At 45.5% G+C, this 27,504-nt stretch overlaps 1 protein-coding gene across 1 annotated transcript; it reads right to left on the bottom strand.

Moving 5' to 3' along the window:
• Positions 1–412: 412 nt before the first annotated feature.
• On the bottom strand, positions 413–27,369 carry LOC311101918 (pre-mRNA-processing-splicing factor 8-like). Its single transcript, XM_084143160.1, has 43 exons — positions 27,226–27,369; positions 26,503–26,623; positions 26,120–26,288; positions 23,817–23,981; positions 23,390–23,608; positions 22,837–23,049; positions 22,553–22,678; positions 22,313–22,418; positions 21,695–21,885; positions 19,724–19,843; positions 19,375–19,564; positions 18,831–18,950; positions 18,510–18,644; positions 18,138–18,267; positions 17,611–17,807; positions 17,069–17,275; positions 14,672–14,835; positions 14,363–14,489; positions 13,916–14,108; positions 13,178–13,365; positions 11,279–11,517; positions 10,926–11,072; positions 10,373–10,583; positions 9,952–10,068; positions 9,500–9,747; positions 9,025–9,204; positions 8,598–8,733; positions 8,256–8,425; positions 7,929–8,058; positions 7,676–7,822; positions 7,232–7,392; positions 6,917–7,108; positions 6,375–6,612; positions 5,249–5,377; positions 4,961–5,074; positions 4,503–4,676; positions 4,018–4,211; positions 3,530–3,769; positions 3,036–3,177; positions 2,590–2,730; positions 2,143–2,282; positions 1,561–1,763; positions 413–1,247 (listed from the first exon to the last, which is right to left on the bottom strand). Exons 2-43 carry the CDS (start codon positions 26,609–26,611, stop codon positions 1,093–1,095), a joined length of 7,017 nt encoding a protein of 2,338 aa, XP_083999286.1. The 5' UTR covers positions 26,612–26,623; positions 27,226–27,369; the 3' UTR covers positions 413–1,092.
• Positions 27,370–27,504: the final 135 nt, after the last annotated feature.

Here is a 27,504-nt window from a genome sequence, read left to right as displayed (position 1 = left end):
ACCGTACAGTAATTCATCAGACGGTCAGCGCATACAAATCAGATTTCCTTTGAAGGTATGGGAAACGAGCGAGGATGCTGTACTGTTGTTTAACAGTCGGCATAGGTAACAAACGTAATATATCAAAAAATAAAATGCAATCAGGACAATAACAAACCCACATTTGCTTCATTGTGATGACAATCAGTTTGCAAAGCAGAGTAAAAAAGCGAGTACTTTCTTTGTCCTCTCCATCGTTGAGACATAAGGCCACAACAATACTATGTCTGTAGCCACAGCTTGTACCCTGTCCCATGACACCCATCTCTTCAAGCTCAGCCACCACCATGTGTCCTTGCTATAAGTCAGCGCTCTTCACAAAATACATGACCACTGCACTCACACACAAAACTGACAACCAACCAAGGGCAAATACTTATAAAATGTCAATCTTTATTTAAACCCAAACTACAGTGTCCACAAAGAATGCACAACATAGCAAGTGGGTATAGACTGCTAGCTAAAAAACACAGGACATATCAATACCATGTTCATATACAGTTCAGTTTCTATGGGAGACAAAAAGAGCATTATGAATAGGATTAACCACCATGTAAAGAAATGCCACAGATAAATTAATCTTACAGCTATATCAGTTACTACAGACAGAAGAGTCACAAATACTGGTACACATTCTCAGCAATGCGTCAAAAGGAAAGCCATATAAATGCAACCGTAGAATTCACATAATGAAGACTTATTGGAGAGATCTGAGGGGAGAGGGAAACCAATAGGAACAAAATAATTTTGCAGAAAACATCCAAAATGTGACATTGTGTCCTAAAAAAGGTGGTCCTTACATACAAATTCCAACATCTTCAGGTCATCCCTATCAGTTGGTACACTCAGTCCATCACAGCTATGGAGATCACCATAGCTGTGCGGTACCTCGTTTCCCTCCTTCAGGGAGCAGTAATTATATTCATAACTTCACAACTGGCTGGGCCAAATGATACGTCTGACTGTACTAGACAGGGCCGCATCAGGATGTCCATGTCATAGAATATCTACAATAGAGAGGTAATCCTCTCATCTCTGAGCGGAGCGCCAGTCTCAACCGTACATGTCCTCTCTGTCTGCGTTGTAGATCTCTCCCTCCTGCAAGGAGGCGAAGTTGAGGAAGTGTGAAGGGCGATGGACCTCGTGGTAGAATTCCTTGGGGTTGGACAGTTGCAGGTCATACTTCATGTTGGGGTCGTGGCGAACACCTAAAAGAGGAAAGGAGGAGGATGTTTTATTGAGATATGTTGACGATCAAACACACTGCAAGCACGTGGTTGTAAAATGCTTATTTTCCTAATAAATTCCCTGATGTGTTACGCTGATGTTGAATGTCATGGTTTCAAGTACACTGAGATTTGAAGACACTGATAACAGAGGTTAGCCATCATACAAGATTCTCCATTTAGCATGCTATTTAGTCTAGGAATAGGTTTAATCTGTGTCTGCGAAATCCACCCTCCAAGCAGTGTAGGCTTAGGCTTGCAAAACAGATAATCCTGTGTTCTATGCACTACTCACCCATGAAGTTGTAGTTCCAGGAGACCTGTCCAGGCACCATGAAGAAGCCCAGGAAGCGATCAGACAGAAGCATCTGAACCCTCTCATAGTGGGAGGGCAGGTAGCCCTTGGGGTTGTTGCCCTTGTCTGTGTTCTGTCTGCCCCACTCGTACCCACTGGGAGTCAGCTTGTAGGCCGTCAGAGTGCAGGAGCCAGGAGTGAAACTGGAAATTAATAAAGATGTTATACGGTAGTTAGAGTTGATGATGTACATGATGCAACTTGAATGTTAAGAAGAAGAGTGATGCATGTATAGGTGGACTTGATCAATGTTTACAAATGTAGCTGGGGTGGTTGGGACGGTGAACTACATTTGTGATGAATAACCTTGCACAAGACCTGACGGCCTTAGTTCAGCAGGCTAACCAGTCTAGTGACGAGTAGACAGCCTGGGTTCAAACCCAGTCGGTCAATCCAACCAACATACAGTAAAGCCCTCTATAACCAGGCTGGCCGGTCCTGTCATGAAGTAAAACCTTTTTCAAATTAGCTGCTATATGCAAACTCGCTGCTAGTTAGCAAGTACAACAGTATCTGTCCTACCTGCAGGTGATGATGATGGTTTTCTCCCCGTCCCAGGCGGGGTTGTCAGCCATGATCTTGGCGTGGCTGGTGACGTCCTGGGGGGAGAGCTGGGGAGACTCGTTGGGCTGTGTGTGGATCCAACCCAGGGGCTCCATCTCCTGTAGGGGGGAGACGGGGTAGAGAGGTGAGACACAGGGGAAGCAGAGGGGTTTGTGTGTGTTCTGCCCTGATCAGGAACTGAACGCTTCCAATTTCAAAAGGCTACAGCATACTTGGTATGAGCCTCAAACATAAAAACACAAGGAAAATGAGCCATGGTCCATGGTTAATCGCTTCCACATAATGAGACGTGATCCAGTAAACAGCATGCATCACACGGCATCAAATCGTGTTTTATGCTTGTATGTGCACATGTGTGCGAGTGTGTTCATGTGTGCGAGTGTACGGTATCCCCTAAATCTGTACCTTGAGGTACTCGTGTCCAGGCAGCTGATTGGGTAGGTGGACAGTCTGATGCGTTCCCCACTGGGGTACCATGACGATACACCTGATCTCCTTCACCTGGGGGTTGTCAGGTGGACTGGTGCCATACAGGTAACCTGCAATCTGAAGACAGAGGAAGGGATGCACATATGTTAGCAACACACACATTCAGATTTACCGATATATAAAACTATACATGATTGATGGTACTCTAAGACCAAATAGTCCTGTTCTATCTGTATAAGCAGTTAAGCACTTCATTCATATATAAAGATTACAATCCTATATATAATGAGATGAAGGTAGAGTGATTTGACTGTTTTTAGCATGGTAGGCATTTTACCACAACAAGGGTTACAAGCAAAGAGATAACTAGGAGAGGTTTACTGTGATACAAAACAGGATAAACAGTAGGATGCGGTACTGACCTGGGCTCGCAGGTCTGAGATGCAGATGAACTTCTTGAGGACGTTCTTGGGCAGGATGTAGGTGTAGCCTGTCTCCTTGATGTCATCAGACGACACGTAGATGTGGTTGGTCCTCAGGTGCAGGTTGGCAGCAGAGATGGCCCTGCAGGAGGAAGAGGAAGAACCATGTTATGACTTTAAGAGACAAGACAATAAAAACAGAAAGGAATTCTTAAAAAGGTAAAGTTATCAAAGGGCCATTATATGTGCTCTATTCACTTCTGAAGTTATGGCCTTGATTTTATAACTCCCGCTTTGAGGAATAACCACAATATAACAATCATAAAGCACCAAGAAAGTTGATTACATTCCTTTGTCAGCACCAAGGGTGAGAGGAAGGATATATAAACTTAATTCCAATGTCACAATCATATTTTATGATATCACTGTAGATATTGTAAAAATGTGGGGAAAGCAACAACATTTAAAATCCAAAGTGTCTCCCCCCTACATACCTGACTCTCCATTCTGTCTTGGAGGAGAAGGTCTGTGTCTCGTAGTTGGAGGTTGTTGAGGTGATGATCTCGTCTCCGTGTTTGTTGACTGTGCGTGTCTGTGTGGCGGTGAGCTGGGACTGCTCCTTGGTCTGCTTCTCTATCTCAGCGATCTGCTGGCGCTGCTGGGACGGAGCAGAGATCTCCATGCCCAGGATGATGTCACGGATCTCAGACTGGGTCAGAGATGCCACGTTCACGCTGGAGAGGACAGAGGGTTAAGGTCAGATATGGCTGAGGGAGGTTTGTGATTGAAATGCATGCTCGCTTGTAGTGGGAATCCCAGATGCTACTTGATTCCACAAAAATAGTCTTATGCATTTTTGCATTAGCTTATTGAGATTGTTAGAGATTTTTCTTTGAGAGGTGTTGAACTCTCATAATGACAAATATAAGTTAATATACGTATGACAGCATTATAAAGCTTCACAGCCATTATAGCCACTCACTTGTTCTTCTTTCCATAGTCAGCCAGGATGAGGTCTTTGAGCTGCACCTCCACCTTGATCCACTCCTCGTCGGTCAGCGTGGGCCAGATGTGGTGAGGCTCTGTGATGGTGGTCTTATCAGGCTTCAGGATCACCTTGGCACGGTCGTTGTTCACATGAAGCGCCCTTAGGATAAGGATGAGACGGGAGAATGCCTAGAGACAGGAAACAGAGCCATACAGACAGTGGTTAAACAGCAGTATGACAGAAACGGTTCCTCCAATAAACATTTTGCACTCTAGAAGAACTTCTAGAATGAAAAACAGGAATAGACAATGATGCCATAAATTTCAACATTCTTCAGGAAGCTGGCTCCTATGTATACTTTCAACATTTTTTTATTTTTTACATTGACCCGTATCAGCTAGATTTGCCAGAAATAGCTGTTGAATTCTTTTTAGTCTCATTCTAGTATTATCAGTCACAGGAAGTGATCTGCCACTCACGGTGTAGGAGGAGATGGTCTTGAGCCAGTCGTCGTACAGGTTGAAGAGGACCATCTGAGGCTCGGTGGCCTTCAGGATTAGGTCTCCAAACTTCTCCACCTTCAGACAGGCCTGGAAGGGCAGCTGCAGCTCAGAGCCCTTGATCACGATGTTGGGGAAGTCCAGCAAGTGGACCTGGGAGGAGGAAGGGATCAAAATAAAATGTTAGGTTGTAAAGAGATGGTGATTGCTCCACATTGGTCATCTCAGTCTTTCAATATTAATAATCTCAATCATATCAAAATGCATCACTGATCATCGCAATAGTCCAAATATTTACAATCTCAGTCAAGTTCAACTGAGTCCTTTCCTTCATCTGTACTGATGTGAAAGTTGGGGAGATTAATGCTATGTCTATATCAATGAGGTGTAGTGTGAAGCGTAATCAATCGATGTGATTGTGAGGTATGGGGTCTCACCTCGAGGGGGTCCAGCATGCCCTTCCTGGTGACAATGATCTGTTTGGGCTGCTCCTCCACAGGGAGGGAACGAATCAGAGCAGCCACCTCCTCAGCTGTCTTCCACTTAGCCAGCTATAAAGGGAGAGGGAAGACAGGAAGGAAAGGAAAGAAAGGGGGGAGGGAAAGAGGTCAGGACATAGAGCATAACTAGTCTTCCATGCGTTTTTGTTTTGCTCTTTCCAGAGAGTCTTATTGCCCTGTGCATTGCTAAAGACAGTGACAGGTCTATTTCATTTGAAGATGTACCTGTCCCAGACGTTTCTGTCCGGCCCACACAGAGGTGTGGATGATCTTGAGGAAGAGCTGGCCTGTCCTGGGGTTGAAGATGAAGATGGCTCCATTGATGGGCTTGGTGGTCAAGTTACCCTCAAACGTCTGCAAGGACAAAGTGGGAGTATTTACATGACTGAAGATAGATGCTAAACACTGTCTGAGACTAGTTACCTAACAGTTTACACTACCGTTGAAAAGTTTGGGGTCACTTAGAAATGTCCTTGTTTTGCGGGTACTATTTAATGAAGCTGCCAGTTGAGGACCTGTGAGGCATCTGTTTCTCAAACTAGACACTAATGTATTTGTCCTCTTGCTCAGTTGTGCACCGGGGCCTCCCACTCTTTCTATTCTGGTTAGAGACAGTTTGCGCTGTTCTGTGAAGGGAGTAGTACACAGCGTTGTACGAGATCTTCAGTTTCTTGGCAATTTCTCGCATGGAATATCCTTCATTTCTCAGAACAAGAATAGACTGACGAGTTTCAGAAGAAAGTTTTGTTTCTTGCCATTTTGAGCCTGTAATCGAACCCACAATTGCTGATGCTCCAGATACTCAACTAGTCTCAAGAAGGTTTTATTGCTTCTTTAAATCAGCACAAGTTTTCAGCTGTGCTAATAATTGCAAAAGGGTTTTCTAATGATCAATTATACTTTTAAAATGATAAGCAAACAACGTGCCATTGGAACACAGGACTGATGGAGGCTGATAATGGGCCTCTGTACACCTATGTAGATATTCCTTTTTTAAAAAAATTTTATCAGCCGTTTCCAGCTACAATAGCCATTTACAACATTAACAATGTCTAAAATGTATTTCTGATCAATTTGATGTTATTTTAATGGACAAAAAAAATGCTTTTCTTTCGAAAACAAGGACATTTCTAAGTGACCCCAAACTTTTGAATGGTAGTGTATATTTTCATAAATGTTGAACTATCTGAAAAGGTTTCACTCTGCATTAAAAACTATTCCAGAAGTACACTGTTGTGCCAGACAGAATCCAACCCATATAATAAGAATCCCTAGAACGTTGCCATGCATCTCAGAATGTCTGTTCTCTAATAATTCTAAATTCTAATTCCGCCCCAGACTCCTCACCCACCTTGTGGATGGTGACACGGTAGACGTTAGTGTCGTCCACAAACCAGATGATCTGATTGGAGAAGAGCTCTCCATAGTTCTGGGAGGACAGGTAGGGCTCAGTGGGCTCTGACGAGTAGAGTTGCAGACCCTTACGGATGCGCTCCCTCAGGACGTACAGAGCAGGGTTGGCCTTCATGATCTTAGCCATGGCCTGCTGGATCAGGGGCTTGCCTCCCGGGAACCAGTTACCGTACCCACTGGAGGGAGGAAAGGAGAGAAGTAGGGAGGGAGGAGAGAGAAAGAAAAGAAAGAGGGTGGCTGGTGAGTTCCTATGTCATGTAATAGACGTAAGCAAACAAGTGTTCAGTAACCCCCTTGAGTTCACGTGTGTGAGAGGGCAACTGTTGACAACTATACAAGACTACTAGCTACGCTAACAAAACTTCCCATCACTTATGTGGACATTAGTGGAAATGCTAGAACTCATGTCAACAGGCTAGCAAATGTATCCATTACTTATCATGCAGACATTAGCAGAAATGGTAGCGTAGCTATGCTAACCTGTGGAGGTTGTAGGCCAGGTCGATGGCGATGAGCACCCCGGTTGGGGAGGGGTAGATGCTCATGTTGTCTGTGGTGTAGTCCAGGAACTTGGCTCTGGCGTAGCGCTCGATGTCATGAGAGTCGTAGTCTCCCCAGCGAAGCTGTATGTCGATCCAGTACTTCTGGGTGGTTGTGCTGTCCATCACGTCCCTGAAGAGGGAGAGAGAGGTCAAGGATTAATTAGTACTAAGACAGAGAAATAAGGTCTTTATAATTGCAAGAATAACTTGGCTTCTTGTCAAACTTCAGTGTTGAGTGACTGTAGCGTCGTACTTTGAGTCAGCGAGCAGCGAGGGGCGTGAGACGTTCCACTTGTAGGAGGCGAAGAGTAGTATGTCAGCGCAGGAGGAGTTCATCTTGTAGGACTTCCTGGGGTGAATGGTCTCCTTCTGCACCGTCTCAATCTCCAGGGCATCCAGCTCCTGGTCAAACACCTACATACACACAGAGGAAACTCGTTTTCTGGAAATGTTTTTATATTATCAAAATGTACGTTTCAACCACTATTTTTTGTGACGTTGGTAGAGAATATCCTTAATAAAATGCATTGATATTTATTTGGTTTTTGTAAGTTATTGCTCCCTGGAAAGGCAGTGAAGGCAAAGGTATACAAACGTATCATTTGAGACTACAGCCATGTCTCAGGGTCAACTGACTTCCTGTGATCCTGATTGAACCAAATACATCAAGCTGGGATATAAGCTCGTAGTAATGTACCTGACAGAGATCCATGACGACGCTCTCGTGGATCTTCTGCCACAAGTGAGCCCTGAAGATCTGGATGAGGGAGATCTTCAGAGTGGGGATCTTTCCGTGCATGAAGATCCCAGTCAGATCCAGCTGGACCTGGAAACCCACGTACACCTAGAGAGGACAGAGTACAGAGCGTGATTGTGAGTTAAGAGTGACAATATAAGTAACAAAACAACAAATCTGGGAAATGCATCCGTGTGTGTAGTCAGGTACTCACGTTTGCCCTGTTGATGGTGGGGGACCACCAGAGGGTGAAGCGACGGTTTGGGATCTGGTTCAGACCAGATCTCTGGGCGTTGGTCAGCTTCTTCCACTTCATGGACTCCTCAAAGCCACTGGCCTTCTCCCTGTGGTGAAGTAGAGATTAGCAAAGTAAAACCCCATACCTCACATCTACATTACTGATGTAATACTGCAATACATGTGTCTTTGAGTATGCATACCACAAATACTTTTGAAAATGTTTGAACATCTATGTGCGCGCACACAAAACATGCATCAATAACAATCTACGTCATGTAGTGAATTAGTGTGTGGTACTGACCAGAAGAGACCCTCCCAGGTGGGGAAGTACGTTCCTTTGAAGAGCGTGTGCTCCAGGATGCCCTCCACCCCTCCCAGAGCCTGGATCATGTCTGTCCTGTAGTTGTTGAGGTTCCACAACTTCCCGTCGTGACGCTGGTGGGTCCACCAGAACGGGTTCTGCTTCAGAACCTAGGACACAATGAGAAAGAGCATAGCATTAATGTCTGGACATATGCTCCAGGCATTTACCAGAATTTAATTGATTTGTCATTTAATTGTCAACTTTCATTTATTAGTCAATTTCCAAGTCCATCTTTCGTTAGAGCTCATAATCTGCAGTACCCCCTGGTTCCTGTTTTACCTGGTACTGTTTGAAGTCAGTGCGGACCCTCCAGCCCTTGTCGTAGGCCAGCGTGTGTCTGTCCTTCTGGAACAGGGTGTTGATACGGGGGATACCTCTGTCCCAAGAGTCCTCCAAGTCCTCCAGGGTCAGACGCCTGACAGGGACAACACAAGACATCTATCAACTCTCATAGTACTAAGCCTCTGAACCATATGACCATCTGGTTACAGACTATGCAGCTAAGGCTGGCTTTAAACCCCACCAAGCATTCTCCTTAGCAAAACCTCCACAATATTTAGTTAGACATTCTGGCATGCACCAAACCTCCATGTGGAGCCAGTGTGATTAAGTACGCCAAGTGGAGCTTAAATCCAGCCTACCTGGGGACTAGGGGTTGGATTTGAGATAGGGCAACTGTCTTGCCTGTGTATGAGGTGTTCAGTACCTGTTCTGTGCGATAGCCTCCTGTCTCTTCAGGGCGTACTCTGCCCAGACTCTCTGTGAGTCGATGAACTCGCTCTCCCAGGGCTGGATGTAGCGGTACAGGTTAGGAATCAGCTGGTCCTCCTCATGGCTCATACCTGACCGGAAATGGGTGATGCCAACGTCAGTCTGCTTCGACCACCTGAGGGAGAGAGGGGGCAGGACAAGATGGGTTAGTGGCAGGAAGGAAATCTTCCCTCTAACTCGTAATTTAAAACATGTATTAATATGTAATAGCTACATTTTAAAGAGGCAGTAATGCAACCAGGTCTATCTTCATTAGTCAACTAGCAATGTCATATCATTATCCAGCTCACATCTATCAATACCATGTTTTCTAACTTGCAGCAAGTAGAATTTGTTAACCTCATACAAGAACATCTATGCCCTGGTCTAGACAAATCCTAGCTTCTACATATTCCGCGTTTTGCGCTTACCTCAGATCCGACTGTGGGATGAGGACGTGTCCCATTGACAGCATGCCCAGCCCTCCCAGCTCCTTGGGGGTGTAGAAGACCACGGGGGGGAAGCGACTGGGCATCTTGGAGTTGAGGCCGATCTTGATACGAGTCTGGATCTTGTTCTCACATTTTACCAGCAGGTCCAGCAGCTCCTGGGTGTTCACCACCGCCTCTCGGAAGTACGTCATCAGCCCTATCAGAGCCGTGTTCCACTTGTTCACAATCTGAGGGGAGATTTTTTTTTGGGGGGTAATGTATTTCAACATTAGCACGGTTCTCATAACTCACAACAGTTATGAACCCAACTAATGATTAAATAAAATGTATAATACATTTTAGTTGGTATACTTCTACGTACAATTATATTTAATATGAGAAAAATAATCTCAGTGAGGAAAGGAACAGCGTTTTGTAAAGGAGTTGTTTACCTTGGTGAAGGTGGTGGATCCTGAGGCCATGAGGATCTGTCTGACTCTGTTGTGGAACCGCTGCATGGACTCATCATCCACACGCAGGAAACACTGGGCAGTACGCTCTTTGGTCACCTACACACACACACACAGTAAGCACAGCCTTCTCACCACATTGATCTTACAGTTAATGGGATAGTTCCCAAAATGTGTGTTCAAGCACCTGGCAATTCATAAAACCTTAGTACAAGGGACAAAAGTGTAGCAGCGTATCAGTTCCAGTCAGCCATGGTGATGAAGGTCTGACTGTATCTGGTGGCGGCTGCCATTATCGTTTAGCACGCCACTGTATCGCCATGGAGACGCAAGACAGGGTCAACTAGTGTGAGTAGAAACCAAGTTTCAAGTCTCCATCCATCCCACCGTTTCCCCCTCTCACCTCGTTCTGCAGGTTCCAGACTCCGTCCTTGTGGGTGAACTCCTCGTAGCTGGTGCGACACTTGGGCAGGATGCGGCACTCGAAGCCACACATGTTGAAGAGCAGGTTAGGGTTGTCTTTGCTGTAGACGGACACAAAGCTGTTCTCCCATTGGACCGTGGTCACAGAGCGAGGCAGGCGGTTCTTAATGTCCCAAAACACAGCACGACCCCTGGACGGTTACAGAGAGGGATTGACAACTATTATTACATAAGATTTGAGTATTGCTGTTCCTCCCATTCAAGTTGCTGAAAACAAAGTTCAGAATGCAGTGATTCTGCAGAGCTCAACTGACACAATGCTGACTTCTGAAGCTGAAATAACCAGAATCCCAACATTGGTGAAGCAGGGAAAATAACAAATGTGCAGTTCTCACGTCAGTACCTCACACGAGTACTGCATTATTTTCTCAGATACTACGCTACTGTTCCGTATAAACTCCATCTTAAAGAACAAGCAACAGCTGAGAACATGGAAGAAGGAGAAACGAGGACATGTCAACCACTGAACTCACAGGTTGACGTCGTGCTTCATCAGTCTCATCCTGGCATCTCTGGGCCAGCACTTCTTGTTGTTGTAGCCCACAATGTTCTCATTGTTGGGGTCAGGGTGCTCTGTTAGGTACCTCTGGATCAGGTCCCTGGCCTCATCAGCTGAGAACCTGGAAGGAGGAGAAACAAGGACATGTCAACCACTGAGCTTCTACAGATTTCAACAGATAGCTACATGGATAAGTCTAAGCCGTAAGTCTGCACCAAGTAAAACTTTTGTGTGTGTGTGTGTCTTCTGCTCCTATTCAGGTATGTTATGCAGCATCAATTAAGGAGTACCAACTTCTATCTAAGGTGTTGTGAAACTGTTTTGTACCTGAAGAAGATGTGTATGCGGTCGATGTATCTGCAGTAGAGGCGGATGGGGTGGGCGCTCTCTGTGGCTGTATCCTGGAAGGACAGGAAGTCGTTGGGCATCTGAGGGGGACCGGCCATCTCACTGGCCCGGTGGAGCCCCAGCACCAACAGGTCCATGACCAGGCCGTAGTACTGCACGATGAACGAGGCAAACTGCAGACCACGGATGATACCGTACGAGTTGGTGTGGTTCATGTCCTGGGATGGGAGAGAGGAAGGATATGACGCTGGGTCTATATAAACTCAGCAAAAAAAGAAACGTCCTCTCACTGTCAACTGCGTTTATTTTCAGCAAACTTAACATGGGTAAATATCTGTATGAACATAAGATTCAACAACTGAGACAAACTGAACAAGTTCCACAGACATGTGACTTACAGAAATTGAATAATGTGTCCCTGAACAGGGGTGGGGGGGGCGTTTCTGGTGTGGCCACCAGCTGCATTAAGTACTGCAGTGCATCTCCTCCTCATGGACTGCACCAGATTTGCCAGTTCTTGCTGTGAGAGGTTACCCCACTCTTCCACCAAGGCACCTGCAAGTTCCTGGACATTTCTGGGGGGAATGGCCCTAGCCCTCACCCTCCGATTCAACAGGTCCCAGACGTGCTCAATGGGATTGAGATCTGGGCTCTTCGCTGGCAATGGCAGAACACTGACATTCCTGTCTTGCAGGAAATCACACACAGAACGAGCAGTATGGCTGGTGGCATTGTCATGCTGGAGGGTCATGTCAGGATGAGCCTGCAGGAAGAGTACCACATAAGGGAGGAGGATGTCTTCCTGTAACGCACAGCGTTGCGATTGCCTGCAATGACAACAAGCTCAGTACAGGCCTCGGTGTAACGCTCATACCTTCGACAATAAACGCGAATCCGACCATCACCCCTGGTGAGACAAAACCGCGACTCGTCAGTGAAGAGCACTTTTTGCCAGTCCTGTCTGGTCCAGCGACGGTGGGTTTGTGCCCATAGGCGACGTTGTTGCCGGTGATGTCTGGTGAGGACCTGCCTTACAACAGGCATACAAGCCCTCAGTCCAGCCTCTCTCAGCCTTTTGCGGACAGTGTGAGCACTGATGGAGGGATTGTGCGTTCCTGGTGTAACTCGGGCAGTTGTTGTTGCCATCCTGTACCTGTCCCGCAGGTTTGATGTTCGGATGTACCCATCCTGTGCAGGTGTTGTTACACGTGGTCTGCCACTGCGAGGACGATCAGCTGTCCGTCCTGTCTCCCTGTAGCGCTGTCTTAGGCGTCAAAGAGTACGGACATTGCAATTTACTGCCCTGGCCACATCTGCAGTCCTCATGCCTCCTTGCAGCATGCCTAAGGCACGTTCACGCAGATGAGCAGGGACCCTGGGCATCTTCATTTTTGAGTCAGTAGAAAGACCTCTTTAGTGTCCTAAGTTTTCATAACTGTGACCTTAATTGCCTACTGTCTGTAAGCTGTTAGTGTCTTAACGACCGGTCCACAGGTGCATGTTCATTAACTGTTTATGGTTCATTGAACAAGCATGGGAAACGGTGTTTAAACCCTTTACAATGAAGATCTGTGAAGTTATTTGGATTTTTACAAATTATCTTTGAAAGACATGTCCTGAAAAAGGGACGTTTCTTTTTTTGCTGAGTTTATAAGCAACTAAACAGTTAGTAGGGAAGAGTAAAGTACAAGGTATGAAATAGAACGCCATTATTCAACTGACAAAAGGAAAGATAGGTACAACGCAAATACTGTGAATACAATATCTTCCTCATTGCTTTTGAATGAGGAAAATTGGAATCTCAATTTACTTCCTGAATTGACTGAAATTAAATTGATTTGATCTAAACCCTTCCTCGGATTGGCAAGGTGGTCTCACCTTGTAATTGATGACCACGTTGTTCTTGGCGGTCATGTAGTCAGCGATGTTGTGGTCCACGATGAGACGCAGCAATCTGTTGAGCAGCGTCAGATCTATTTTCTCATACATCTTCTCATAGCGAGACTCCAGCATCACGTTACACTCCCCCTCCATCGTCTCCCACACATCCTGCAGGTTGTTGATGCCTGGCAACAAAACATAGGATACAATCAGACTGTTTTTGCCCACCATTAATGAATATATAATTATTGAAAGCGTCAAACAGAAATGATTGCAGGGGGTGTAGATATGTTTTCCTATTATACAATATGCATTGGCAGCATTGAATTAAAGCATTGGCTTTGTGAATACACTTATACAGGTACATAAATCAGGATGTAGCTCATTTGGTAGAGCATGGTACTTGTAACGCCAGGGTGGTGGGTTCGATCCCCGGGACCACCCATATGTAAAAATGTATGCATACATGACTGTAAGTCGCTTTGGATAAAAGCGTCTGCTAAATGGCATATTATATTATTATAAATAAACACCACTACTATAAGCAACACACAACATTCTGGGGCTTCTGAAAGCAATGTTGTCTACCCAACCTAGTCCTCACATTTACATTACATTTTAGTCATTTAGCAGACGCTCTTATCCAGAGCGACTTACAGGAGCAATTAGGGTTAAGTGCCTTTATCCTATCCCAGGTATTCCTTAAAGAGGTGGGGTTTCAAATGTCTGCCTCACCTTGGCACCACTTGTAGACGAGGAGTGGAGGAGGCTCTGTGTCAGCCGGTTTGATCCAGGGGGGGAAAAGACGTCGTTTGTCAGCCTCATACCACAGGTACTGGTCCAGGTAGGCATCTGTGATCTTCTCCAGGGGCTCCACGTCATACACAGGCACCAGGTGGCTGTACAGGTCCATGAACTCAATGCCCACCTAGAGAGAGGGAGGGAGGAAAGGAGAGTGATTGGAGTGGAATGGGTGAGTGCTAAGTTCAAAGAACAGAGATAGATTTGGGTCTTTGGACAGTTATCTTTGTCAACTGAAAGTTCAAATCATTTATATCTAGTTAGGCAAAATGGGGTGAAATCTAGAGGGTGACTACTGTTTTCAGAGTAACTTAAGTTGCTAATGAATCGATCAAGAGGCAAAAAGCCCAGTGTGTATATACAGTTGGTCCTGGGACTAACCTCCTTGAAGGCTCTCTGTGTGAGCAGGTGACGTTTGATTCTGGACAGGGCCTCGTGAGGGTTGTCATAGGCCTGCTCTATCAGCCCCAACTCCTCTCTCTGGGACTGGTTCAGCCTGGACTTCACACTGGAAAGAGAAAACAAAACACTGTCAAACTGCATGACCAAAGAAATAACATACCTCAGCTGAAAAATCTACAGCCATCTTATTACCCAATAAGCTATCCATTGTAGCATTTAGCTTTACCCCACTGAAAACAGTATCATATCTCCCCAAACAGGAGGCTACAGGGAGTTGGTGTGTGTTACCTGTAGGCCTCTTTGAGCCTCTCCAGGGCCAGGATGAGCAGCTTGGTGTCGTGTTTGTAGGACAGCGGGGGGAATGGGATGGGGGAGAAGCGTCTGCTCTCCAGCCAGTGGACTGTGGTGGTGTAGATGGCCACAGCCTCCTCTGCTGTGATGTATGGACCATCCTGGGAGAGAGACACAGATGACCCATTATACACACTACTGTAACTGTATATGGTAATATGAAGTCATAGGTTCCCAGTTTTTGCACAAATAAATAACTATACCTTTAAATTATAGAAAAAGAAACACGAGCAATGAACACACACACATACACACACATATATATACACACACACACACACACAACCAGTCAAAAGTTTGGACACACCTACTAATTCAAGGGTTTCTTTATTTTTATTGTTTTTTACATTTGTAGAATAATAGTGAAGACATCAAAACTATGAAATAACACATATGGAATCATGTAGTAACCAAAAAAAAGTGTTAAACAAATCAAAATATATTTCATATTTGAGAATCTTCAAATAGCCACCCTTTGCCTTGATGACTGCTTTGCACACTCTTGGCATTCTCTCAACCAGCTTCATGAGGTAGTCACCTGGAATGCATTTCAATTAACAGGTGTGCCTTCTTAAAAGTTAATTTGTGGAATTTATTTCCTTCTTAATGCGTTTGAGCCAATCAGTTGTGTTGTGACAAGGTAGGGGGGTATACAGAAGCTGGCCCTATTTGGTAAAAGACCAAGTCCATATTATGGCAAGAACAGCTCAAATGAGCAAAGAGAAACAGTCCATCATTACTTTAAGACATGAAGGTCACTCAATACGGAACATTTCAAGAACTTTGAAAGTTTCTTCAAGTACAGTGGTAAAAACCATCAAGCGCTATGATGAAACTGGCTCTCATGAGGACCACCACAGGAATGGAAGACCCAGAGTTACCTCTGCTGCAAAGGATACGTTCATTAGAGTTACCAGCCTCGGAAATTGCAGCCCAAATAAATGATTCACAGAGTTCAAGTCACAGACACATAAACATCAACTGTTCAGAGGGGACTATGTGAATCAGGCCTTCATTTTTTATTTTACCTTTATTTAACTAGGCAAGTCAGTTAAGAACAAATTCTTATTTACAATGACGGCCTACACCGGCCAACCCGGACGACGCTGGGCCAATTGTGCGCCGCCCTATGGGACTCCCAATCACGGCCAGTTGTGATACAGCCTGGAATCGAACCAGGGGGTCTGTAGTGACGCCTCAAGCACTGAGATGCAGTGCCTTAGACCGCTGCGCCACTCGGGAGCCCATCATGGTCGAATTGCTGCAAATAAACCACTACTAAAGGACACCAATAAGAAGAAGAGACCTGCTTGGGCCAAGAAACACGAGCAATGGACATTAGACCGGTGGAAATTTGTCCTTTGGTCTGGAGTTCAAATTTGAGATTTTTGGTTCCAACCGCTGTGTCTTTGTGAGACGCGGTGTGGGTGAACGGATGATCCCTGCATGTGTAGTTCCCACCGTGAAGCATGGAGGAGGTGGTGTGATGGTGCTTTGCTGGTGACACTGTGTGATTTATTTAGAATTCAAGGCACACTTAACCAGCATGGCTCCACCACAGCATTCTGCAGCAATACGCCATCCCATCTGGTTTGGGCTTAGTGGGACTATCATTTGTTTTTCAACAGGACAATGACCCAACACACCTCTAGGCTGTGTAAGGGCTATTTTACCAAGAAGGAGAGTGATGATGCTGCATCAGATGACCTGGCCTCCACAATCCCCCGACCTCAACAAAATTGAGATGGTTTGGGATGAGTCGGACGGCAGAGTGAAGGAAAAGCAGCCAACAAGTGCTCAGCATGTGTGGGAACTCCTTCAAGATTGTTGGAAAAGCATTCCAGGTGAAGCTGGTTGAGAGAATGCCAAGTGTGCAAAGCTGTCATCAAGGCAAAGGGTGGCTATTTGAAGAATCTCAAATATAAAATATATTTTGATTTGTTTAACACTTTTTTTTTTATTACTACATGATTCCATATGTGTTATTTCATAGTTTTGATGTCTTCACTATTATTCTACAATGTAGAAAATAGTAAAAATAAAGAAAAACCCTTGAATGAGTAGGTGTGTCCAAACTTTTGACTGGTAATGTGTATATTTTTTACAAGTGTCAGAGTATTATACTACCGACTCAGCCTGTTCTTGAGAGACTGGTGGCCCTGTTAACTCTGCTGGTTTGCTGTTGCATGGCTGAATTGTCTACACTCCTCACAGCAGAGAAGGTAGTTGCACCATAGAGATAAAAATGTGTTCTACCTCTATGGTTGCAACAGCTATGCAGTTACCTAGTGCCTTCTTTGCCATAAATGAGGATCATAGTATGTGTTGTATTACCTTCAGGTAGTTATGCTGCCTCTCCTGCTCGGCCTTCAGGTAGAGACGGGTCAGTCTGCCCAGGTTCTTCTTGCACACCGTCTTGTCCACGGTGGCGCCACGCCTGATTCGCTCGCGGTTGTAGTGGGCCGTGTTGGTCCACCAATCAGCCTTGGCCTTCACGTAGCGTAGGATCATGTTCTCGATGGGGGTGGGCAGGCCTGGGACCTGGAGGGAGGACATGGATTAGACGGGTCAAACCCTGTCAGTACTGGATAGGTGTAAATGAAGTACCTTCCAGGAAAGGCAAATGTTGTACCTTTCAGGGAATCAAGTTGTGTTTATTGCTTATCAAAAAATATATTGCTGAAGACAACTGCGTTTGATAAAATATTATATTTCTATGACGTCACTAATAAATATTCTTAAAACAACCATCTAGTCTGCATTCCCTGAACTGCCCCTACCCTTTTGGCAGCAAAATCAAGCACACAAACCCCTGGAATGAAGCCCCTACAATCCTTTCCCCTATATGCTGCCTCATCCCCTCTATAATCTCATACCTTCCAGGGGATGTTGGCCTTCCAGCAGCGCCAGGACTCAGAGAGGTGCTGCAGGATGGTTCTGGCCTTGTTCTGCTTGATGCCCTCAGGCATCATGTCCAGGATGTCGTGCATCACGGCCGCACGCAGCTCCAGGTCAAAGTGGGACTCCACGCGCTGCTTTGTCACAGTCTTCGCCACGCCCTTGGAGTGACGACCTGTTGAAGGGGACATTCAAGATTGGTTGATTGACAGTGTCCCCTGGTGTTCCCAATCAGTACGAGAGCTTCTCATGTTAGTATATAAATTATCCATAGTGAATTAATTACTGTTTTCTTATCGTCACAGTTCATGGTCCTCCTTTTTCCCTTTCCTAACCCTTCACAAATGGACACTTATCTAAATATTTACGTTTGCTCAAGGGCTCAAAAGCAACTGGGAAAACAAGTAGTTCATTGATAGGCCATTGTGCCTCATTTGATAACGACTCATATCACACAAACAATTCTAACATCACCTATGATAAAGGGGAAGTTAAAAGGCCTTGCCTTCGAACTGCCTGGCCAGCAGGTTGCCCAGCCATCTCTCCAGCAGGGGGGTGATGCCCCTCATGAAGAACAGCCACACCCTCCATCCTGGGGCCCAGAACCCACAGCCTGGACCCTTACCCACCGGACCCTGAGAACACACAGGAAAACACACACCTTCAACAACAAACTCAGCCTTTAGTTCTGTCCCAAAATAACACCCAATACATTATAGAGCAGATGTTTTACTTATTGGTGTTTCAGACATGTTTGCAATAATGGAAAATGCTTCCTTTACTAAACCTGCAATAAAGGTAATGTTTGTGTGTGCATTTACATAGATATACTGTAAGTGTGTGTGTGTGTGTGTGTGTGTATACACTCAGTACTCACGGTGTTGAAGCGATAGTAGATGAGGTGCTTGAGGTCCTTGCACATGCGGATCTGTCTCATCAGCTTGTATTTGTAGCGGTACATGCCAGTCAGCTGGCCCACGTGGGCAAAGATGTACTGCAGCCCGTCTGACAACTACAGACCAAGGAGGAAGTAGGGAAAAACAATACATATCAGGAAAGACTTTAAATTGAAATAGGTTTGACTCATTTGCTAAAAACAGGTAATTCCAACTGTGCAAAAATCAAATCATGCTATTTAAAGCCACATAAAGAAATATTTTATTGGAGCTTTGATGTGATTCAAGTGTGTGTTGCTGACCTGGAAAGCATCCACGTTGCCCAGTCTGTACTGCACGTGGCTGTCCACCACCAGCTTGCTGAGCCGCAGCACCTCTCTGCACAGATGGAAGGCATTCCCGAACCTGGACTTCTTACGTTCCTGAAGAAATGGCACACCACGGGCACATTCAGCAGGGCACAAGGTTATGGACCGCGTTTAGATAGAAATATGATAAGTAGAACAAACATGCCTCTGACATGAGAATAAGAAATCATGTCAGCTCTATTCATGACATTTCTATCTGCAACGTTCCACAAAAGTTTGCCTACTGAACGTGGCCCACAACACCCCTAAACTGTTAACTCATTGCAGGTTAGATAAAACATGCTTGCAATGTAGCATGTCACAAGCACCCGTTGATATTGTGCTAGTACAGATTAGGATTTAGTTACGCAATTTAGACAACTAAGTAAGAAGGGCTGCGGTAAACCGGGGCAAGGGGTCGTTTTTGGACCAGACTTAGGTCTACTTCTCTCCATCTTGCCCCTCTTTACATCAGCTGGCATCTAGTTTGACTGGTTACCTTTGTGGTGAGGGTCTTGACAGGCTTGAGGTTGAAGTTGTAATCCAGATGCAGGTAGTTGAGGTTCTTGCGGTGGATGAGCAGGTTGAGCATGTTGTAGCCCTGTCTGCACACCTGCAGGCCCACCTCCACCCAGTCCAGCTTAGTCGACTGGAAGAACTTGGTGGCTTTGAAGGAACGAAACAAGTACCTGGTAGGGGAGGACAGAGGAGGCTGGTTAGATCCTGTTGTATTCTGGTGCAGCAAAAAGTAAATGTCAGTTATTTTTCCGTATCAAACATCTACGAACAAATATTGACGGTTAGTTTAGTAACTTGAGAAGAACTTGAGAATCGTCATTGATGCTTACCTCTTCTTCTGGGCCTTGGGTGGTCTGTGTTTGAGAGCGTTGAGAACGTAGTACTTCAGCAGTTTCTGGTAAGACACACGCACCTTCACTGGCTGGCCGGCCGGGCAGTGCTCACGATACCTGACATGGGAGACAGTCAGGCAGACACTCACTAATTAGATTTTCATTTAGTATTAATATGCCATCTTTATTAGGTTTACAATATCAGCAGATACAAGAGAGTTCACAGATATAGCAGTCATCTTCAGCCATTACAGGTCTATGTAGGACATGCTACTGAGTATGTATTGTAAAAGAGAATGTTTACAATGACTTACCTGGTTAAAACAAGGCAATAAATACATTTATACAGCAATATCAATTCCCATACTACAGTCATGGTCAAAAGTTTTGATAATGACACAAATATTAATTTTCACAAAGTCTGCTGCCTCAGTTTTTATGATGGCAATTTGCATATACTCCAGACTGTTATGAAGAGTGATCAGATGAATTGCAATTAATTGCAAAGTCCCTCTATGCCATGAAAATGAACATCCCCAAAAAACATTTCCACTGCATTTCAGCCCTGCCACAAAAGGACCAGCTGACATCATGTCAGTGATTCTCTCGTTAACACAGGTGAAAGTGTTGACGAGGACAAGGCTGGAGATCACTCTGTCATGCTGATTGAGTTAGAATAGCAGACTGGAAGCTTTAAAAGGAGGGTGGTGCTTGAAATCATTGTTCTTCCTCTGTTAACCATGGTTACCTGCAAGGAAACACGCGCCGTCATCATTGCTTTGCACAAAAAGGGCTTCACAGGCAAGGATATTGCTGCTAGTAATATTGCACCTAAATCAACCACTTAATGGATCATCGAGAACTTCAAGGAGAGAGGTTCAATTGTTGTGAAGAAGGCTTCAGGGCGCCCAAGAAAGTCCAGCAAGCGCCAGGACCGTCTCCTAAAGTTGACTCAGCTGCGGGATCGGGGCACCACCAGTGCAGAGCTTGCTCAGGAATGGCAGCAGGCAGGTGTGAGTGCATCTGCACGCACAGTGAGGCGAAGACTTTTGGAGGATGGCCTGGTGTCAAGAAGGACAGCGAGGAAGCCACTTCTCTCCAGGAAAAACATCAGGGACAGACTGATATTCTGCAAAAGGTACAGGGATTGGACTGCTGAGGACTGGGGTAAAGTCATTTTCTCTGATGAATCCCCTTTCCGATTGTTTGGGGCATCCGGAAAAAAGCTTGTCCGGAGAAGACAAGGTGAGCGCTAACATCAGTCCTGTGTCATGCCAACAGTAAAGCATCCTGAGACGATTCATGTGTGGGGTTGCTTCTCAGCCAAGGGAGTGGGCTCACTCACAATGTTGCCTAAGAACACAGCCATGAATAAAGAATGGTACCAACACATCCTCCGAGAGCAACTTCTCCCAACCATCCACGAACAGTTTGGTGACGACCAATGCCTTTTCCAGCATGATGGAGCACCTTGCCATAAGGCAAAAGTGATAACTAAGTGGCTTGGGGAACAAAACATCAACATTTTGGGTCCATGGCCAGGAAACTCCCCAGACCTTATTCCCATTGAGAACTTGTGGTCGATCCTCAAGAGGCGGGTGGACAAACAAAAACCCATAGATTCTGACAAACTCCAAGCATTGATTATGCAACAATGGGCTGCCTTCAGTCAGGATGTGGCCCAGAAGTTAATTGACAGCATGCCAGGGCGTATTGCAGAGGTCTTGAAAAAGAAGGGTCAACACTGCAAATATTGACTCTTTGCATAAACTTATTGTCAATAACAGCCTTTGACACTTATGGAATGCTTGTAATTATACTTCAGTATACCATAGTAACATCTGACAAAAATATCTAAAAACACTGAAGCAGCAAACTTTGTGAAGACCAATACTTGTGTCATTCTCAAAGCTTTTGACCACGACTGTACATCAACATTACATCAATGTTATTTGAGTGTTCCCTCACCAGTTCTTGATGAGTGGGATGTCGATGGCCCGCCTGGTCCTCCCAGAGCGCAGGTTGAAGGGGCGTGGTGCCCAGAGCAGAGCGATTCCATTGGCTGTGTTGTCTGTGTAGAGGGGCGTCTCCTTCAGGAAGGGCTCCACATACTCTGGAAGCTCAAACTCTTCGTCATCCTCTGGCAGAGGCTCCTGACTCTGTAGGGGTGTGAGTATGTGTGAGAGAAGTCAGGGGGGGGAGGGGGCAAGTGAGGGGACAGCAACAACAGGAGCACACTACACTGCAATAAAGAGGTATCCGCTATTAGTTTACTCCTCCAATCTCAAAATAAGTGTTTGAATGCTGATGGACAAACTGCAGCACAGCTTCAGCTCAGCCATTAACCCACCATTCAATTCAATTTTCCTCCAGTCATACGCACTAGCAAGCAAACCAATGCAAGTGTGCCTTTGTAGGACGGCTCCTAGCTAGGTAGATACAATGAGAAAACATTTCTGTGCCCTAGGCTAGACTGAGTTAAAGGTGCTGCTGGGGCAGGGTTCACTACAATTCAATAGAACTTTGTCCCAGAAGGGCAATTTGGTTGCAGTGCATTACATACTGTACATTAAAAACAACACATACCTTGACTGAGTGTCTGTGGGAGATGGGGTTGATCAGGGGGTCAAAGTAAAACGCTGGCAAATCAGGATCCTCAGTCTTGATGAACACCACGTTGGGAGTGTGGTACCTACAGAAACACTAGTTAGCATTGGTGGCGTATCTCCCAAATGTGTGCATGTCAATAGGTTTCCATTTCTGGAGTCTAGGAGGATGTTCTGGGGCCTGTATGAGAGTAATGTCAGTAGAGAGCATCTTTCTCACCAGGTGAGATGAACGTGGTGGGGAAGATTGTTGTACAGGTATGGAAAGGCAATCTTGTACTCTGTTCTGATTGGCTGTCTGATGATGATCTTGTTGATGTCGTTGAACTCGTTCCAGTCTTCATCTCTGAGATGGGAGAAGAGAGTTGAGGACCAGATACTTCAACAGTGTAATGCCCAAAGGCACCACAAGTTAGACAGTACTAAAAATATGCTTTTGAGTGATACAGTAATGTACTTAGAGTCCCCACTAAGTCATAACAGACTAAAGACCCAGGCTCTTACTGGAGGTTGATGTCCCTAACCAGGGGTTCGAACTTGGGTCCCCCGGGGATGGCCATGTTGAGGGCCTTGGAGGTGAAGAAGGCCTTCAGGTCAAACAGGTAGAAATAGTTGTAGTCCACCAGGTCCGTCAGCAGCTGATTGGCCAGACGGTAGAGTGTGGACATCATGGGCAGGGTGAACTGCCAACGCCTGTACGTGGTCCCGTTCACATACCTGGAGTTGGAGGGAAGGAGAGATAGACAGGTTCATACAAGGACAAGAAGAAAATGGATAACCATTCTAGTCGTGTTTTTGTCTTGAGGAATACTTGACTGATTTCAAATTACTCAGAACTTGTGCTAAACCAACCAAGACTTGGGTTTAAATATTGTGGCTTACATTAAGAGGTTTCAGATCTTTGTACACTGTGATAATGATCTGATGACCACCAGGCATTAGTTTAAAAGTTTGAACCATGCTCATTTGAAAATAAAGTGAAACTCAGTGTGCAGATGTCCTTTCTGCATCAGGACTGTCCAGAGTGAAACCAAAACAGGGTTTTGCTGAGACTCACTTGTTGGCGTCCTTGAGGGGCTGGTGTTCGTAGAGCCACTCTGCCACGGAGGAGTCCTCTTCTGCATCCAGCTCCATCTGGATGGCCTCCAGCGGCTCCACATCCAGGATGTTATCAGCATAGTCCAGCGGAGGTTCCTCATCGTCAAAGGGAGGGAAACGCATACGCTTGAAGTGACGACGGTCCCTCTTCTCACGACGCATCATGATCCACATGGCGCTATGGAGAGAGGACAGAATTTAACAAGGAACATCTAGGTGGTTTGAGGCATCTATGGCTAACCTTAGTTTCTAACAATTCAAAGAGAGGACTTAAGGAAACTAGGCATGCTTCAATCCAAAAACAGACCTCAATTGTTACTTCGCTTTAAAAATTACACTAAAACAGAAAAAAAAACATGCGTGAACAGAATATTAGTCCGTCTCACCCCCACTGGGCGATGTAGACAGGCTCTATGACCCAGGGGATCTCGTTGACAAAGGAGATGGCTCCGGTGATGTGGTACAGAACAGGTACGTCTCTGATCTGCTCCCAAGGCATGGGCATGTTCTCCAGTAGCTTCAGCACTGCGTGGGGCATGTACTTCAGGGCCCTGTGAAGAAGACCACACAAAGAGGAGGAGAGATGGGAGGGGAAGTGGAGACAGTGAGGAAGAGGTGTGAGTGTTGGGAGGAGGGGAGATGGGTGAAAAGAGGGGGGGGGGGGGGGCATGGTTAGGGCCAAATATGTTTTATCTGATCCCTTTTCCGTGGCGTCAGTATGCATGTGTGCACGTATGTAGTGTGTGTTGGGATGTCAGTGTAAGTATATGTGTAAGTAGAGTCTAGTGTGTGTGTGCATAGAGCAAGAGAGTTAGTGCAAAAAATTTTCAACGCAGGTTGTCCATGTATCCATTTGATTAGCTATTTAGCAGTCTTGTTTAGCAGTATATGGCATGGGGGTAGAAGCTGTTCTGGGCCGTACTCAACTCCCTCTGTAGCGCCTTGCAGTTGCCGTACCGAGCGGTGATGCAGCCAGTCAAGATGCTCTCAATGGTGTAGCTGAGGATCTGAGAGCCCATGACAAATATTTTCAGCCTCCTGAAGGGGAAGAGGCGCTGTCGTGCCCTCTTCACAACTTTGTGGGTGTGTGTGGACCATGTTAATTCCTTAGTGATGTGGACACCGAGGAACTTGAAGCTCTTGACCCGCTCCACCAAAGCCCCATCGATGTGGATGGGGGCGTGCTTGCCCCTCCGTTTCCTGTAGTCCACGATCAGCTCCTTTGTCTTGCTGACGTTGAGGTTGTTCTCCTGGCACCAGACTGCCAGGTCTCTGACCTCCTCCCTTCGTTGGTGATCAGTCCTACCAGTCGTGTCGTCAGCAAACTTGATGGTGTACAAGTCGTGCGCGGCCACTCAGTCGTGGGTGAACAAGGAGTACAGGAGGAGACTAAGCACACACCCCTGAGGGCCCCACCATGTTGATGGTCAGCGTGGCGGAAGTGCTGTAGCCTACCCTAACCGCCTTGGGGCGGCCCATCAGGAAGTCAAGGATCCAGTTGCAGAGGGAGGTATTCATTCCCAGGGTCCTGAGCTGTAGTCAATTAACAGCATTCTTACATAGGTATTCCTTTTGTCCAGGTGGGCGAGGGCAGTGTGGAGTGCAATAGAGATTGCATCATCTGTGGATCTGTTGGGGCGGTATGCGAATTAGAGTGGGTCCAGGGTGTCTTTGATGTGAGCCATAACCAGCCTTTCAAAGCATTTCATGGCTATAGATGTGAGTGCTAAGGGGCAATAGTCATTTAGGCAGGTTACCTTGGCGTTCATGGGCACGGGGACTATAGAGGTCTGCTTGAAACAAGTTGGTATTACAGACCGGATCAAGGATATGTTGAAAATGTCATTGAAGACACTTGCCAGCTGGTCAGCACATGCTCTGAATACGCATCCTGTTATTCCGTCTGGCCCCGCGGCCTTGCGAATGTTAACCTGTTTAAAGGTCTTACATCAGCTACGAAGACCGAGATCACAGTCGTCCGGAACAGCTGGTGCTCTCATGCAATAATTGATCAAATATTCACTGTAGATTTCACTATTGTATTCTCCACATGAAATGAAACATCTAAACATCTAAGTATCTAGCAACGAGGTTCAAAATGGGAAACAAACAATGTGAGATATCATCAGGTGTGAAAGTAAAATGTATGTATTCCCTGTACGGGACCTCCTGTGTGCACACGCTTATCAAACAATCACTTCAAAGGGCTCCTTTACTAGGCAACCCGCGCATGTTCATCCACTCGCAACATATTTCCAGCCTCCAAACAATGGTGAATGGAAAGAGACATACCGATTGCCATTGGGCCAGAATTTATGCGTCCACTGCAATCCGCGCGTATCTCGGCCACTCATTGCTACCTTGGCAAAATGTCAGTGTTCTCATCTAACCACATGACATAACGGAGTGTAGGCTATACCACCCGTTTTCAAGTCCATTCGCTTATTTTTCCATGCCTCTGACATGCGGTAATGATAAATAGTGGTGTAATAGCCTTCAGTTTTCCTGACATTTTGTTTTAATTATTGTGATAGGTTAATATTTAATTGGTATGGTATACCCTTCACTATTTATTTTGCTGGGATGCCGTACTGCCTTACTTTCACCCCTGGATATCATAAACAACATTTCCCCAATTCTTATCCAAATCACCAGAGTTCCATAGAGACACTGGGAAGTTGCTTCTTACCCCAGGTAGACCCTCTTGTCGTGACGGAACTTTCTGTTGGTCATGTCACCGTGGTCCCTGATGATCTTACGGACGTGCTCAGGTGGCATGTCCTCCTTCTGGGCATCAACAAACCCAAACTTCCTCTTCTCAGAGTAGCGCTTCGCCTGCAACTGCTGCCATTTTCTGGCTGTTGTATTGGGAAAATAAAAATTGTTGAATTATATTTTCATGCAAAGGAATTTTCCATTTTATGAATTGAATAACAACCCCATGGAAATCATAGGCAAAGGGGCAATGAAATGTTAAGATTTTTGGTAGATGACAGATACATGAGGCCAGTCCAGCAGCTGTACATTAGATAAAACACATGGATCAAAAGTTCTCCATTGAGCGGAACCCACCTTTCTCTTGCAGTTTTTCCTCAGACATGTAATCTGGAACCTGGGCTGGGGGATGGATACCTGGGGGAATTCCACCAGGTACCCCTCTATAAGGGAAGGCAGCTGCCATGGCGACTCACAGCTATTAAAAAAAAAAAAATGGGTAAACAAGAATTATGTATTATTAGTTAGTTAGTATTTCAGCAACGAACATAGTCCATGTATGTTAATAAGTAATGCATCAACTTATTGTGCGCCAACCAAACTCATCACGACATGTTTCGATTTACCAACACGTGAACAATGGCTGCTGGCTTTCTGGTAGATATAAATGACTTAAAACAACTCTTTGGGAGTAAGTATTTTCTCAATGGTTCCTAATGTTAGCTAGTTAGTAGGTGAAATCTTTAGCAGTGCGAAGTCTGGAAAGTTAGCGAGTTCGTTGGCTAACTAGCTTAATTAGCCAATGAATCTGCGAATGCTTTGTAGCGTACAAATTCAAGTGCGTCGTTAGCGCGCACACATTAGTAAAAAAACACACGCGGGCAAATTAGTTCACCAACAGATTAATAAAATACTAACATCTCATACGTGGTTTGACTTAATTAACTAGTTGGTTAGTTGTTATTAGTTGGGCGACAACTTTTTTTGTGAAGGCCCGTTCTGAAAGTACTACCTGGTTAACGTTAGTCTGCTAATGCTAACCGGCTCAATTACACAACCAGAGGATCTACCAAACCATACCTCCTCCACGTCCAGGGCAACTGTTTTGTATTGAAAATAGCTTCGGTTTGCAAACGATTATAACATCTCTCTGTAAAAATTCAATGAACTTTTCCCCGCTGTTCACGAATCTGTTGATAAGCCTTCCTCCTGTCCAAACCACGCAGTGTGAACGACACCGCACGTTGCGCGCACTTGCCTTGAATTCACGAAGGTACAGTACGCTGTTTGATTGATTTCGAGCAACACAAACAAAGGGGGCTACGCAAGAAGATGCGCAAACGTAAAAGACATGCGCAC

The sequence above is a fragment of the Coregonus lavaretus genome (genome assembly GCF_964263955.1).
Source record: "Coregonus lavaretus genome assembly, chromosome: 26".
In the NCBI taxonomy this organism is placed as follows: domain Eukaryota; kingdom Metazoa; phylum Chordata; class Actinopteri; order Salmoniformes; family Salmonidae; genus Coregonus; species Coregonus lavaretus.
The sequence above is the reverse complement of the archived record's forward strand: the minus strand, read 5'-3'. Positions and strand labels throughout refer to the sequence as shown.